The sequence below is a fragment of the Hippocampus zosterae genome, chromosome 7 (assembly GCF_025434085.1).
Source record: "Hippocampus zosterae strain Florida chromosome 7, ASM2543408v3, whole genome shotgun sequence".
NCBI classification, from domain to species: Eukaryota; Metazoa; Chordata; class Actinopteri; order Syngnathiformes; family Syngnathidae; genus Hippocampus; species Hippocampus zosterae.
The window spans coordinates 927,149-942,581 of NC_067457.1; the positions used below are offsets into that span (position 1 = coordinate 927,149).

The window sequence follows — 15,433 nt, forward strand, 5'->3', positions numbered from 1 at the left end:
AGAGAAGGAAATGATATGGAATTGTTGTGCAATCAGCTTAAGCAGCAATCAGAACAAATGATTTGCGCTCGGCGGGGGCGGGGCGGGGATTAAATAGCTCGTAGCGGACAATGGATTTGGAGCAAATGAACCCAAGCGCGATGGGTTATTGCCTCCGAGGACGGCACTCAAAACCGCGCTGCCATTTTTTTGCAGGCCGCCCGCCCACCTTGGCCCCGTGCACGCTGGAGCAGTTTAAATGCACCAACGGCCACTGCGTGCCGCTGCCTTACGTCTGCGACCACAACGACAACTGCGGCGACCGCACTGACGAATTGGGCTGCAGTAAGTGGCGGAGCGCTCCCGAAAAAAATAATAAAAATGATTAAAAAAAAAAAAACAGCCGCCCTTGCTTGTTGGAACGTTGCACCCAAAATGTCTCCTTGGACGTAGATTTTGGCCACGACCGCAATTGTCAGGAGAAACGGTGCCAGCAGCTCTGCACCAACTTGAACGGCACGGGCTTCATCTGCTCCTGCGGCCCCGGCTACATCGTGGACCCGGACAACACTTACACTTGCTTGGGTACGCACGCGCACACCCCAACAAAAACCGCGCCGTTATTACTTACAAAAATGGGCTCTCAGATGTGGACGAGTGCGAGGTCTTCGGCACCTGCCCTCAGCTGTGCAAGAACACCAAGGGCGGCTACGACTGCGACTGCGCCCCCGGCTACCGGAAAGTCGGCAACGGCGACCTGTGCGAGGCCCAAGGTGAGAGCAAGCGCCACCGCCGCCGCCAATTCGTGGGAGCAAACGCCGCAGGCTTCTCCTTTCCTTCCTCCGCCAGGCGCCGCTCCCGTGCTGCTTCTACCGGAGAGCGTTCGCATCCGGAGGTTCAACCTGCAGACGGAAGGCTACCACGACTTTGTGGAGGAGGCCGAGCGCATCGTGGCGCTGGACTATGACTGGGACCACAACAAGACCGGATTCAGTGAGTTGGGAGGGAAGGAGGAGGCAATGGTTTTTGGCAAGTCCCCATACCGCACGCGTTCCCTCAGGCATGGTGTACTTCACCGTGGCCAGCAAGGACTCGGTACCGGGCGCCATTAAGAGAGCTTACATCCCGTCGCTGGATGACGGAAGCAACAACGTCGGCGCCGCCGTCGACCTGGGTATCAAGTACATCACCAGACCGGATGGCATTGCCGTGGACTGGGTGGGCAGGTGAGCTCCCGTCTGGCAAGCGCTCACGGAGGCTCATTCGGGGCCAGGCGTGAGGAGGATTGGCTTCGTCTCGTAGGAATCTGTACTGGGCCGACTCCAAGCTGAGGAGGTTGGAGGTGGCCATGTTGGATGGGCGCTACAGGAAGCATCTGGTCAAGACCGACGTGGGCCACCCGTCTGCCGTCGCGGTCAACCCACGACTGGGGTAAGGTCAGACGGAGTCAAAGCCTGTCCACTCGTGGTGTCGACGGCAGTTCAACTCCAAAAATTCCACTTGGAATTCCTGCTTACTTGAAACTGGGCCAAAAAGCCTCGTCGGTGGTGACTTTCCACCCAAGGGTAAGACGCGCACCAAGGAGAGACCGCATGTGCTTGTGCAGGATCCTGTACTGGTCCGACCGTGGGGAAGCGGCCAAGATTGAATGTTGTTGGCTGGACGGTCAGGAGAGGAAGGTCCTGGTGGGCCAAAACATGGGTTGGCCCACCGGCCTGTCCATCGACTTCACCAATAACGACAGAGTCTACTGGTCCGACTCCAAGGAGAACCGCATCGAGTCGGTCCTGCCGTCGGGAGAGGACCGCCGAACCGCCGTCTTCATTGGTGAGAACGGAAAAGCCGAGGAACCTTCCTGGATTTCCTTTTTTTTTCTTTCCGACTGAACATGAATTTGAACTCGGTCCTCCAGACGTGAGAAACCCCTTCAGCGTGAGCGTATTCGAGGACCACGTTTACTGGAACACGCAGGAGAAAGGCGAAGTGTTCCGGCAAAACAAGTTTGGCAGGGGGCCCAAGACCAAGCTGCTGACCGTGGGACCGTGGCTAACCCAAGTGGCCGTCTACCAAGAGCAGCGATACAACTCCATCGCCGGTGCGTGACACAAACGCAAGTTGGCACGAGCCTCCACGCTAAACGCGGCTCGTCTCCGCAGTGACCAATCCCTGCAAGGGAACGTGCAGCCACCTGTGCCTACTCCGTCCGGGAGGCTACTCGTGCGCCTGTCCCGAGGGCACCCAATTCATCCCGGGGAGCGACACGCACTGCGACGCCGGTACGTCGGGCGATGACGCCGACTCCTCGTCGGCCGTCTGCCGCCGAGTCAGCAAGGCACCTTTGCTCTTTGGCAGGGTTCGAGCCTCCGCCCACCATGCCGCCACCGTGCCAGTGTCAGAATGGCGGCACTTGCTACTTTGACGACAACAAAGCACTCTGCAAGTCAGTGGCGGAACGTTTGGATCGGCAAAAACGCCGTCCCGGCGGATTGCCTCCGTTGTAACGCCGTCGCCGTATTTGTCGCGTCAGGTGTCCCCCGGACTGGAAGGGCGAATACTGCCAGACCAACATCTACGACGTGGTGGTATCGTCGAGTACGTTGACGCAAACACAAACCCATCGTGGTATTATTATTATTATTTGTACTCACCCGCCACACGTGTGCTCCTCGTTGCAGTCGGCATCGCCATCGGAGTGACGGTCATCGTCTTGGTCCTGCTCGTTGCGCTGGTTTACGCCGCCAGGAGGAAGTCCAACATCTTCCATCTTCCGCAGAGTCTCCGGGACAGCCTTCCTTCCATGCCTTCCATGCCTTCAATGCCTTCAATGCCTTCAATGCCTTCCATGCCTTCAATGCCTTCCATGCCCAGCCTGCCTTTCTTGAGGTGAGATGACGTGACAGTGCTTCCCAAATATTAGTCTTTGTAATCTTTTGCCCCGCCCCAAATGTACGGCATGCTTATTTCTCTCATTTTTGATCTCTTACTGTAAAAAGATTGACACGAATGCCAAACCATTTCTCTGACTTTTTTTGGGGCATTCAGAAAAAGTCCACCTCCAAATGCATCAAACTTCGAAGACCCTGAAACAAGGCGCACTTCCGAGGCGGTGAGTCCAAACGTGGAAACAACCGGAAGGCCATTTCACTGCAAATGATTTTTTTTGGTCCCGTTTTGTCTTTTTCCTGCCGTCAGGTCCCATGTATGTCCCTGGAGGAGACAGAGAAGAAGAGTTTTGACAACCCGACCTATGTGAACGGACAGCAGCCCGGCGCTCGGAGCGCGCCCACCGCCGCTCCCACTCCCACTCCCACAAACCAGGTCAATAGATAAAATATAGATGCATAGCCTGTACTCTAAGCTAGTAAGATCACGAAATAGCGGGTAGCGGGTTCAAAACTCACAGCGCGCATGTTTTTTTTTTCTCCTGTGTGCAGGAGAGCATCACAAATCCATTCTACATGGAGGAGGTCAAGGTCGAGGTCGAGGGTCAGCACAGCAGAATGAGCGAGACCAAGCCGGCGACTTCCAACAAGGTGCTCACTTGAACGCGCACACTCTCCAACGTAAATCGGCGGGGTCGCGACACCCCGTCGGGAACGTTTGTTTCTCGGCTGAGATTGAGTCCTTCGTCCACGCCGACGTTGCAGGAGGCCTTTGAAAACCCGGCGTACAGCTCGGAGAGCGAAGACACCGACGTCCCTTCGCCGCCCGCCGCTACGAGCGCACAGGTAACCGTGGAAACGACCGTTGAGGCTTTTCTGCAAGCCGTCACTAACTATAAAGCCTCCGTGGGTGCGGATTTTCAAATTGGATTTTGATTTCTTGACAGAGGATTGAGCCCCTTGAGAATGAGGGCTTTGTGTCTTTCAAAAACCCGATGTACACGGTGAGTGTGGGCTCATTTTAATTGGATTTTAGCGCTAGCGGGTTTGCTAGTTTTTATTCCATTTTGTTTGAAAATGGATTGTTTTTATTCAGTTTTGATTCGCTTCATATTCGTTTATTTTTAATGTAGCCAGTATTTGTTGAGTGCGAGGGTAAAATTACTTTGACATGTAGTTTCCGTTATTTCAGTTGACGTTATTTAGTTTGTTCTGGTTAACTGTACTAACGGTGTTTTATGCTATTATTTCTCTAATTGCAGGAAAATGGCCGTTCCTTATCTGATGATTCTGAGATCTAATGTGACATCGACAGAAGAAATGAGGCCAACATATCTCAATGGACATTAAGGACGCTGAAATTATTTTGTACTTTTTTTTCCAGCTCTCCCGGACATGGCATATTTAAACACCTGCGTCAAATCAGCACATTTGTAAAATGTGTTTTTTGGTTGGATGTAACCGTATGTACATTCTGATTCTTATTCATTTTAATCCTTGTAATTGTTTTAAACTATTAAAAAGCGGGAGTGGTTGAGCTTCATTTGAATCGACAACATTTGATGGTCTTGCATCTTTAGCAGTCCTCACCGTTGTGATTGGCATACACACGCACGCACACGCCGTTCAAGACTCGGCATCCTTGGTCAAAGATGGATGGAGTGAACGAGTGCATGAAGGTAGCTGGCGTGAGAGAAGAGGATGCACAAAACAGGGTTAGATGAGGCAGCCGAAAGGAAATGAAGAAGAAGATACGGGTTTGGAAGTGAAAGTAACTAGTTGATTTTACGCTACACGATGATGCGTTCAAGCGCGACCAAAAATAGCTACAATTTTAATTACCTATAGAAATGCACGCGTATTGTTAGCTTACAAGACCAAGAAGCAGAGTTCTCGTGACTCTTCCCGATAGGAATCCTCGTTCTGCCCTCAGCGTTGCGTGAACCGAAAAAAAAATCGAGTTATTCTATCGCTTTTTAAAACGAGCGCTCGCTCGATATACCATACACCTAGAATTTACATGATGGCATTAAATGCGTCGCGGCGATGACAATGGCGCCCGGCCGAGATGGGAGGAGAAAAGAGGAGGCAAAAGGGGCGCAAATAAAATAAAAGCTCATGCGCGAACGCCGGCGTAGAGAGAGTGAAGATAAAAGACACAAAAGAGACCACGAGGAGGAGCGCAAAGAGGAAGGAAAAAAGAAAAAGAGGAGCCTGGAACAAGGTGAGGCGTCTTCGATGTTGCGCGTGTTTGCTGCTCACCACTAGAAGCCGGTGCACTTGCACAAATATTCATTTCTACTTTCACGTGCTCATTTTAAACCATGTCAATTTACACAGAGCGCCATGTATTTATAAACGAGACGGCACACAATAAAGTGAATTGCTAATCGGCAATTCAGGGAATCATATAAAAAATGGCATTTTGGGGAGGGTAAATTAAAGCATAAGGCAAAATAATTCACTCCAGAAACGTTGAAGCTTGAGTTCAAACTAAGGCTCGATGACACGATTTAATTTCTCTACTATGTATTTATGACGCCTTGGATATTATTTAATGCTCCTAATGGAATGCCCCCAATGGTTCAAAGGCGTCCTAACATGCTCAAAGGGAGTTTGGAGGGTGCAAAAGCTTCTTACGCTTGGCCAGCCACCAACAACCTTGGCTGTGAAATCTGGCAATGCCTTGCCAAAGAGACCCCGGGCCACCTGCCACAAGCGCAACTTGCTGGCTGGCTGGCTCCAAGCCTGCGCCCTGCTGTGTGTGGTGAAGGTGTTTGGAAGTCTCCTTACTTCTTGTAAGCCTCTTAAGAGCCTTCCGGTCTTCCTGATCTGCTCGCCGCCGTATTCTTTCCAATTTGATTTCCCACAATTGTAATTGTGCATTATGGAAATGGCTCCCGCCTTTAATTAATATTGCCGTCAATGACGAGATGCATTTGTTTTAGATATGGGAGCTGATATTTGGTCCATTAAATCATTCAATCCTAGACTGTAGTCCATATAAATTACATTTTTATCTTGCCAATATGTGCTCCTATTATCGGTAACAGATAGATGGAAGAGAGGGCGGATAGACAGACAGGGGGAAAAAAAAACAGCAAAAATATCATGCGCACGCACGCACGCAGTGATGGGCAGATGGCCAAATGTCTGAAATGATGACTTGGCCCCATTCCATCCGTCTCCAGCAATGTTCGTCTGGCCAAATGTTTGTGCGCGTACGTGTGCAATTTTAACGCAAGGCCAGGGATATTCATTTCATTTTTGTTCCACATGGCACAATTGCCTAAGTTGTTTTTGAACCGTCAGAAGAAAAGCGCAAGGATCTATCCAGCTGCTTGCCTCATATGGAATGACCAAAATAGCAGGATTCATATAAGGGTTGTCGTGGCAACCCTGCCAACACAACACAACACAACCTAATGCCTCGTAGTCTACCGCTTGTGTGAGTACACAGTCAATTCAAACGACGGATACTCACAAGCGTTGAGCAATGGAAAGGACATTTTTTTATCCCGTGTTATCGAGTCGATGAGCAGAGCAGACAGATGGATGGACGACAAGTGCAATCAGTGACCATCACGTGACCCGCCGGCTCGAGGTTAGCGAGGGGGGTGGGGGGGTGCCGCCGGGCCAGCGCGCTTTAATCACCGAGCCGGACCTTGCATTGCGAGTTCAACCCGCAATCATACACAGCCGGCGACACGAGCGACCTCAGTAGAGGAACGCCACAGATGGTCACGAGCGCTCAGAAGAGGGCTCGTTGTTGAGCTTGTGTCCATCGTGAGAACACCATGCGAAAAACAAATCGTCTCCTGCATCCACTATTGTCAAATAATAGGTCTCGAATATTGACAAAGCCCACAGATGGCTTGAAGCCGACTAACTACTACGTTTTAAAATGGGCCGTGTGTGATGTTTTTCACCTTGGACTGAAGTGGAGGATCGGCGGGCAGCATTGGAGCGACCTTCGCCGGGCGTGGCGGTTGACCTTCCTCCTTGCCTCCTCGCCTCCTTGGATGATTCCGTCAAGCATGCCCGCGGCGTCTGCAAACACAGGTAGGAGCTCACAAGGTGGCGAGAAGGTTCGCCGCCAGCGCAAACCACGCTGTTGACTGAAACGAAAGGTGGCGTTGCGTGTCACCCGTTCCGTCTGCACGAGACTTTGGCCCTGCTCACCTCTCAGCTGCACCCCGATGCCAACCACAAGGAGGATCTGGTCTTCCTCAAAGAGGTCTTCAGTGAGAAGAGCATCGGCTACCTCATGAAGGTAAGTAGCCTCTCATATGCGCCTCGGCGCGAGAAATTTGGCCCACTAACAGAAACTCTCAGATCCACGAGAAACTGAAGCAGCACGCGAAGCAGAGCCCGACGCCGGTCCTGCGCAGCGCCTCCTGCCTGGCGGAGGATGTAAGTGCGGTGCACCCTTTCTTGTCATTTTGGGTCTCCCCCCCCCCCACCCCCCACTTGGCCCATAATGATTGGGAATTTTTGAGCCAGCTGACAGAGGAGCTCCAGAACGGGCTGCTGGAGGAGGACGAAAAAGAGCTGCTGCTTCTGCTCAGCGCCCCTCACCTCAAGGTACGCAACGCAGCACCAGAAGAACCAAAGCGCGGCTCTTACCGTCACTTGCTCGGGCCCCGCCCCGCCAGGCCGTGCTGTCGGCCCACGACACGGTGGCCCGGAAGAACTTTGACCCGGTGCTGCCCCCCTTGCCCGAGGACGCCGACGACGAGCTGGAGGAGGAGTCGGTGAAGATCGTCCGATTGGTGAAGAACAAGGAGCCTCTGGTGAGAACCAAAATGTGGGCTCGTCAGTCCGATTTAGATTGGCCTTTACTTGACTGTTCGCGCCCCCCCCCCAACCCAGGGCGCGACAATCCGGCGCGACGAGGCCACCGGTGCCGTCATCGTGGCGCGGATCATGAGGGGGGGAGCGGCCGACCGCAGCGGTGAGGACCCACAGCATGTTTTGCCCTTTTTGCAGGGGGGGGGGGGGGGGGGGTAGGCTTCAACCCCAACTTTGCAGCAACACGACTTCCTTGTCCGCTCTGACACACAAGTGAGGAGATTACGTTGTGTAATGCTTCGCAAACTGTCAACAGAGATTAAAGCCTCCAGATTAGTGCCACGAGATTGCATATTTGGAGATTCCAAACAGAGCTCCCCCCTGGATGTTTCCATGGAGACGTTACCAACTTGATGCCATGCGGCCAAATGGCGCCTTCGCTTGCGTCGCTCTTTGCAGTCTGCCAGATTTCACGTCACGGCATTTCGTGTCTTGCGTTGCCAGGTCTGGTGCACGTGGGGGACGAGCTGCGTGAGGTCAACGGCAACCTGATCACTCACAAAAGGCCGGACGAAATAAGTCACATTCTGGTAAATGCCGCGTTACCGCCCGCCACTTTGAAGACCAAAGCGGCGCTTGATGGGGTGACCTCGTTTCCCGCCAGTCCCAGTCGCAGGGCTCCATTACGTTGAAAATCATCCCAGCAGTCACTGAAGAGGACAAGACGAGGGAAAGCAGGGTCAGCGCGCTTTTTGCAAATGAAGGTGAAGTCGAGTTGGCCGACTCCTCTTGATTTGAATTTTGTTTCTTGACCGCCTCCATCGGGCAGGTCTACCTGCGGGCTTTGTTCGATTACGTGCCCTTTGAGGACCGAGCCGCGCCCTGTCACGAGGCGGGGCTTCCTTTTAAAAGGGGGGACATCCTACAGGTGGTGAGTCAGGAGGACGCCACCTGGTGGCAGGCCAAGAGAGTGGGCGACTGCAACCTGCGCGCCGCCCTCATCCCTTCCACGCACTTCCAGGAGAGGTAGCCTCACACTTGTGCTTCATTATGGGGTCGGTGACCACATTTAAAACAAACAAACAAAACGGAATGTCTACTTCCTGTCCTAATTTGTATCGACATGTCTATTCATTGACTTTAACGTGTTCCATTGTAAAGATCAAGTGCAGCGTTAGCGTCGAGTTTTTCTGCTGAATACGGTCTTCGTTCTGAATTTATTGCTGGATGAAATTTCATTTATTTATTTTTTTGGTCCGTGCTTCATTGTATAGCGCGGCGGTCGTCTTCAAGCGCTCCAGAAACGCCGTCGAGTTATTTTCGATTTGTGCTCCGACAGGCGTCTGCGATACCGCCTGAAGACGGGCTCCTTCCCAAGCGCCGCGTCGTCCTCGCACGTGGCCGCACGTAAGCCGTAATCGCCGCTCTCCTGTCCGCCATTACCTGAATCAAGCCCAAACCGACAAGCGACTTTGATGACATCGATGCTCGGGGCGCCCCCGACCCTGCGAGCATAAACCGACGAGATGCATAAAGGCAGATTATGCAAAGAGAACAGCGGATTGCGCTTTAATCTCCACAATCTATCATGTCATCCCCTAATCCAATTTCGGGGCCACGTTAAATGAAAAAGGGACGCGCAAACAAAAGGTGCCTGCTGGGAATCCATTCAGAAAGATGCATTTGGAGAATCGGAGAAGTCAACTGTCCATTTTAACCTTGTCTACAAGGATTTACGCCTAACAGTTGTTTTTATTATTATTTACTAGCTGTCGCGGTTCGTTGTTGTGATTTATTGCTTGCTTTATTTGAAAATGCAAACAGAAAAGGCACTGTAAAAAAAATTTTAAAAAATCAAGAATCAGTCATGTGACTGCTGAACCTGCCGCGCTGTGCCATGTGCAAGAGGATTCACCCTACCTTTCTCTCCTCCTCCTCCTCCCCCCCCTCCCGCTCGCTCCACCCCACAGACGATGGCGACCTTGGGGGAAAAGACGGAGGTGAGGACGGGTCACTGAATCAATGGCTCAATCATCACAAGTGGGCGGATCTCGAGACACTTGAATGCGGGCCAGATTGCAACCGAGGCTGCCATCCGACCCTCATTTGGATTGAAGAGAGTGGAGAAAATGGGCTGAGGGTTGAAATTGGGGCCTTGAATTGCAATTTTTAACTGTTATGCTAAAATGCACAAGTTAAAAAGTTTAACAGCAATAAAGCTAACTGTCATTTGCTCGCAGGTGACCTGCACAGAAGTTTCCGACTCAAGAGGGAGCGGCAGAGGTCTCCGAGTGAGCCTCGCACCCCCGACGGCAATCGCGCCGAATTCCTGATCTACGAGGAAGTGGCGCTTTATCTGCCCCGGCCCGGCGAGAGGCCTCGTCTCATCGTGCTGCTCGGTGGGTGGCGTCCGGCCCGCCCCGGGGGCGCTCTCGCGACGGGCTAATGCGGCGGACGCGGCCGTCTCTGTGTTGTGTTCAGGATCCCTGGGAAGTCGCACCGCCGAGCTCAAACAGAAGGTGATCGCTGACAATCCTCGACTTTACGGATTGGCTGTGCCTCGTGAGTGCACTCGAGAAAACAAGAGGGAGAGAGAGGGGAAAAAATATTTAAACATGTTTTTTTTTTAATTGCACGTTCAAATCCGATCCATCGTTTCGTCGTCCCTCTTATTCTTCGCTTGTTTCTTGGTTTGTTATCATTTGTGTGCGTGCGCACGTGCAATCCAAGACACCACACGACCCAGGAAGATTCACGAGCGTGAGGGGGTGGAGTACCACTTCATCACCAAAGCCGCTTTTGAGGCCGACATCCAGGCGGGCAAGTGAGTCCGCCACAGCAGAGCTCCGCCTATGAGCCGATTGATTAATGGATCGGACATTTGATTGGCTTCAGTCGGTTCGGCCATTGTAGATCGCAAAAAACGGCGCCGCCTTCCCTGTTGCGCTTGCAGGTTCCTTGAATACGGCGAGTATAAGGAGAATTTGTACGGCACCAGTTTGGAGTCCATTCACAGAATCCTGCTTGAGAATAAAATCTGCCTTGTGGACGTGCAACCGGAGGTTGGTGGCGGGATTCAGAGTTCTTTTTGTTTGTTCGCATGATAGGGGAACCTCAATTTAAATGCGCAGGGGTTGAATTAAATCACTTATTGTTTTTTTTAAGGCTCAAAGACACCCGATACATTTTTGGGGACGGATATGCGCACATTATTGTAAGAATAAAGAAACCGCTTACCTTTAAACATGCCGCCACCGTTGCGGCGCCTCACGCGGAAGTGGTCCCAAGCAGCGGGAGGGGCGAGAAAGTCCCTGTTGGTCGAAACAAAAGTTGTCTCCGTTCAAATGAAATGTCAACGTTGCCTTCAGTTAAAAATTTCATGCTTTCTTTTCTCACCCGCATCTCCAAAGTAAAGCCCGACAAACCACCATTCACGCTAAATCGAAGTTTAACTGTAATTGGTAGATGATACGTTCCCGACATTATCTTCTCTCTTCATCTCTTTCAACGTTTTGCCCGAAAGGCATTGCAGGTTCTCCGCACGTCGGCGTTCAAGCCCTACGTCGTCTTTGTGAGACCCTCCGTCTTTGACAGCGAGAGCAAGTCTCTCAGCTCCTGTTCCTCGCTCGTCAGCGTCGCCGTCACCGTGAGTGCGGACCTTTTCGCAAGTCTCCATCGTGACCGGCGGGGGAAGGTCTATTCAAACAGCTGAACTTTATCATTGATTTGGGGTCAGACAAAGACACTTTAAACCTGCCCGTGCAATTGAAAGTGATTCAATGAGTTCAACTGTTTACTCCCCCCCACCCAACCCCCAAGTTGCAGGCATGAATGTCTTTTTTTTTTTTTTTGAGTAATCAAATGCATCACCTGTATTCTTCCTGGCCGATCTTGTGCGCAGGAGCGCGACATCCAGGACATGAGGCGGTCAGCGGAGCGGATGGAGCAGCGCTACGGCCACTGGCTGGATTACGTGCTGGTCAAGGAGGAGCCGCTGGGCGCCGCCGCCGAGCTCCACGCCGTGCTGGAGCGGGTGCGCTTGGAGCCCCAGTGGGTGCCCGTGTCCTGGCTCAGGCCCTCCTAGACCTCATTTTCGTCGACTTGCCAAGCGGTCCGCACTTGAATGCGTTTAGTTGGCTCTGCATCGACTGCGATTGCAGTTGATTGTTCCGGATGGGAATTTTCCAAAATCTTCAACTTGCTGCAAGTGCCTAATAAACGACGCTCCACTTTTCCATTGGCATAGATCGTTCAACATGCTCAGCGGCAGCTACTCGCCTCACATGAAATGTTTGCTGTTGATGATAAAACTTTTCAGACGTTTTTATTTTTGGGGTGTGTGAGCAATCTATTTATTCTAGGACAAATGCAACAACTAGAAAGTGAGCCATGAGCAAAACCGGGAAAATATACACGTGAGGCTGCATATTGTGCGCGCAAACACAAAAGACGAGAGCGCTACTTCCACAGCTTCTTGATGGACATGTTCTTCTCGCTGTCTTTCTGCATCACCTGTTAACCAAAACACGAGCAACACGTTGAAGCAAAGAAGTTGAACATCACAAGAGAAGTTGACTCACCTTTGCGACAGCCATCTCAAAGTCTTCCTGGGTGACGTGTACTCTCCTCTCTCGCAGGGCGTACATGCCCGCCTCCGTGCACACGCCCTTCGACACGACAACAACGCGCGTTTCAACAACACAGCGCGCATGCACGCAAAACGTCCGGAAGCGAGCGCTCACCTTAACCTCGGCGCCCGACGCTCCGGGCATGAGCTCGGCGATCTTCCTCAGGTTGATGCCGCGCGTCAGGTTCATCTTGCGGGAGTGAATCTTGAGGATGTCGAGACGGGCCTAACCCACAACAATCAAGAAACAAATAATATGAAGTCGTCGCGGCGCAACATCACAAGTGTAACGTGGGAGAGCGGCTACCTCTTCGTTCGGAGGAGGGAATTCAATCTTCCTGTCGATCCTTCCTGGCCGCAGGAGAGCCGAGTCCAAGATGTCGATACGGTTGGTGGCCATGATGACCTGCCGGCGGCACAGAAAGCGTTCACGTTGAGAAAAGGGAGAACGGTGTAATCCACCCCGAGTGAGCCGGCGGGCGCCACCTTGATGTTCTTGGTGGCCTCGAAGCCGTCCAGCTGGTTGAGCAGCTCCAACATGGTCCTCTGCACCTCACTGTCACCGCCCGAGCCCCCTTCCAGGCGAGAGGAGCCGATGGAGTCGATTTCGTCCATGAAGATGATGGAGGGCGCGTGCTCCCGGGCCATGACGAACAGCTCGCGCACCATCCGAGCACCTTGGGGGTGGGAGGGGACGACGACACAATTCACGCTCGGCTTCACGCGGAAACTGAGCCTATCGGACGATATTTGTTCTTAGCCGCTCACCTTCCCCAATGAACTTTTGCACCAGCTCGGATCCCGACACCCGGATGAAGGTGCAGTCGGTGTGATGGGCCACGGCTCTGGCAAGCAGGGTCTTTCCCGTCCCCGGAGGTCCGTACAGCAGCACGCCCTAAAGCCACAGCAAACCCGCTGTCAGAGAAGGTCCCACCCATTTGGAACGCCCTCTCCTCCATCCCGGGTGTTTCCTTCACCTTGGGCTGCGCGATGCCCAGAGCTTCAAAAAGTTCCGGGTGCTTGACGGGAAGTTCGATGACTTCCTTGATCTCCTTGATCTGCTTATCCAGTCCGCCGATCATCTCATAGGTGGAGTCGGGGACTTTCTCCACCATCATGAGGGACACCAGAGGGTCCACCTTGTTGGGGAGGATCTTGTGCAGCGTGTAACTGTCGTTGCGAAGAGCCACGCGGCAGTTCGGGGTCACCTGGGACAGAAGGGCCAAATGAAAAGTCGGCTTCTCCTTCTCCGCGCAATCGTGCGACGATGTCTTGTATTCGATAACAGTGTGTGTAAATGCCAAAGGCAACTTTAATGACTGAATAGCGTTTTTTTTAAATGTCGGTAAAATTTGTTGGCCCGTGTGTGATGTCACACCAGTCTGTGGGCGAGTGCACAAGCTAATAGCGTTTTTTTCCCCCATCTTTTCAGCGTGTCCCAGTTTGAAATCCCAAATTTGACATGACGTACTGCAAATGAGAAATAAGCTGACAATACTCACGTCATTGATGTCAATGTTCTTATCCACGTCAACCACAAATTTCCCTTCTGGGTGCACCTGAGAAGAATAAAGAGGAAAATGAATACATGTTACTTGTGTGTGCCAAGTGTGTTCTTGTACCAAATGTCGCGCCCGTACCTTGACCAAAACTTTCTTTTTATCCATGACCCTGACCACTTCTCCTACGTAGGAGCCTTGCTCCTGAAGCAACTGCAGCTCCTCACGGAGGAGACGCACTGACACACAAACATTTGGGATTATTTTTATGACTAAAATCATGATCATTAGGATTTGGGAGCACCTTTAGCATTGAGTTCATTTCTCTGCGCTTGCAGTCGTCGGAGATTCTGGCTCTTCTCATTCACGGTCAACTGTTGAAAACGAAAAGGAGGTTCAAGAGAGAAAATTGGGCAAAATATAACGCCAGCTTACCTGCAACTCTTCTATTTTCGATAAGTAGTACTGGCGGAGACCTGATCCACCTTTACTCTCGCCCATCTCCATCTGAAAAAACAATGACATGAATAAATCAAGGATTAGACAGTATATCATATTCGATGGGTTCTCCTTTATTCGCAAAGATTGCTTCAATTGAGGGATTATATCATTACCCAGAGTGATAGAAAATTATGTCACTGACGGCTGTCAATACAGGACGCCCAGTATGTGCTCGGCCTGACAGTTCTATTGCTCACTTGAAAGAGCCTTAATTGAAGTATTGAAATTGAAATACAGAAGTGCAGTGATAGTGACATTCGAACGAGTGGAAATTCCGAAAATGTTTCGAAACCTAATGCAAATGAAGGCAAAGTGACAAGCAAAGCGCTTAGCTTGTCTTCGTGCTCTATCCAGCGGACCGACGAACGGCGCCAACGAAAACCAAGTCAATATACTTGTAAGCCGTGTCGGCTACATGTTGAGGGTTACATTAACAAAAAAAAAAGACATGCGGATATTGACGCAAAGTGGCCACGGCGCTAGCTAACTCGTCAACTAGCCTAGCCGCAATGATACAGCAAACCGGGATCAACATCGTTTGGAACCAAGCCGAGTAAAATCAATAAATTACAAACGAAATCCCAGTTTTGATTTATTCGAAGTGACGAGAGTAAATAAATATTAGCACGCCACCGACGTTTAAAGACAATTTTCAGACGAAAGTGTTCAAAAGTGCTAGAAACTCTACCTACATTGTCAGTGCCGTCCCCCTCCATCTTGGAAAGCGGGCATCCGTTCGGCAGTGACGTATTTCCTGAAGTAGCTTTCCTGCGCGGTGAACGGAAGCTGATATGCCTACAGCGCCATCAACTGGTCAAAAGCAACCCAAAATAAGAGCTACAGAATTGCAAATCAATCAAATGGATCCTTCAACACTAACAATTTTAAACTGACGTCTCAATCCATTTTCTATATTCAATTATAGCTATATGTACTCATGTGCAATACAGACTTTACTGTGTCCTGACTGTGCAATACTGTTTGTTATGGAATACTTTAGTTTTGTTGCTAGAACCACGACCTCAAGACCTCAAGACCTCATCGTATGTTTTTCCTTTGCTCTGTCTCTATAATAAGCCGCTCCCGCACAACTCTAATTGTCCCACGGGGATAAATAAAGTTTTCTGAATCTGAGAATGTTTTTTATAGTTTCC

The 15,433-nt window shown here is 51.2% G+C and overlaps 3 protein-coding genes and 1 long non-coding RNA gene across 4 annotated transcripts in view; 2 read left to right on the top strand and 2 right to left on the bottom strand.

The window, feature by feature from the left end:
* The window catches only part of lrp2b (low density lipoprotein receptor-related protein 2b), a 25,670-nt gene extending 21,260 nt beyond the window's left edge, over window positions 1-4,410 (top strand). Inside the window, exons 64-81 of the mRNA XM_052069304.1 lie at window positions 196-324; window positions 433-564; window positions 627-752; window positions 829-972; window positions 1,040-1,205; window positions 1,282-1,410; window positions 1,586-1,806; window positions 1,892-2,074; window positions 2,136-2,255; window positions 2,332-2,419; window positions 2,507-2,571; window positions 2,655-2,862; window positions 3,022-3,085; window positions 3,172-3,297; window positions 3,414-3,512; window positions 3,627-3,707; window positions 3,809-3,865; window positions 4,124-4,410. Coding sequence (XP_051925264.1) covers window positions 196-324; window positions 433-564; window positions 627-752; window positions 829-972; window positions 1,040-1,205; window positions 1,282-1,410; window positions 1,586-1,806; window positions 1,892-2,074; window positions 2,136-2,255; window positions 2,332-2,419; window positions 2,507-2,571; window positions 2,655-2,862; window positions 3,022-3,085; window positions 3,172-3,297; window positions 3,414-3,512; window positions 3,627-3,707; window positions 3,809-3,865; window positions 4,124-4,162 — 2,177 coding nt within the window. The 3' untranslated portion in view covers window positions 4,163-4,410. The remainder of the gene's footprint in view (window positions 1-195; window positions 325-432; window positions 565-626; window positions 753-828; window positions 973-1,039; window positions 1,206-1,281; window positions 1,411-1,585; window positions 1,807-1,891; window positions 2,075-2,135; window positions 2,256-2,331; window positions 2,420-2,506; window positions 2,572-2,654; window positions 2,863-3,021; window positions 3,086-3,171; window positions 3,298-3,413; window positions 3,513-3,626; window positions 3,708-3,808; window positions 3,866-4,123) is intronic.
* LOC127603345 (uncharacterized) overlaps window positions 1-7,200 on the bottom strand; it is a 12,347-nt gene extending 5,147 nt beyond the window's left edge. The window contains exons 1-3 of the long non-coding RNA XR_007963030.1: window positions 7,044-7,200; window positions 6,791-6,911; window positions 2,628-3,186 (exon numbers count right to left, since the gene is read on the bottom strand). This is a non-coding gene — a long non-coding RNA (uncharacterized LOC127603345). The remainder of the gene's footprint in view (window positions 1-2,627; window positions 3,187-6,790; window positions 6,912-7,043) is intronic.
* Window positions 4,513-12,051, top strand: LOC127603258 (MAGUK p55 subfamily member 3-like). The gene is made up of 18 exons (XM_052069405.1): window positions 4,513-5,085; window positions 6,803-6,923; window positions 6,992-7,134; window positions 7,197-7,274; window positions 7,365-7,445; window positions 7,517-7,654; window positions 7,734-7,815; window positions 8,157-8,242; window positions 8,317-8,391; window positions 8,482-8,678; window positions 8,992-9,059; window positions 9,623-9,652; window positions 9,893-10,051; window positions 10,134-10,214; window positions 10,383-10,476; window positions 10,606-10,714; window positions 11,176-11,298; window positions 11,554-12,051. Exons 2-18 carry the CDS (start codon window positions 6,884-6,886, stop codon window positions 11,734-11,736), a joined length of 1,767 nt encoding a protein of 588 aa, XP_051925365.1. The 5' UTR covers window positions 4,513-5,085; window positions 6,803-6,883; the 3' UTR covers window positions 11,737-12,051.
* Window positions 11,960-15,058, bottom strand: psmc5 (proteasome 26S subunit, ATPase 5). Its single transcript, XM_052069451.1, has 12 exons — window positions 14,972-15,058; window positions 14,214-14,285; window positions 14,083-14,152; window positions 13,920-14,017; window positions 13,782-13,838; window positions 13,257-13,487; window positions 13,048-13,174; window positions 12,766-12,956; window positions 12,587-12,685; window positions 12,395-12,505; window positions 12,233-12,319; window positions 11,960-12,164 (listed from the first exon to the last, which is right to left on the bottom strand). Exons 1-12 carry the CDS (start codon window positions 14,993-14,995, stop codon window positions 12,111-12,113), a joined length of 1,221 nt encoding a protein of 406 aa, XP_051925411.1. The 5' UTR covers window positions 14,996-15,058; the 3' UTR covers window positions 11,960-12,110.
* Window positions 15,059-15,433: the final 375 nt, after the last annotated feature.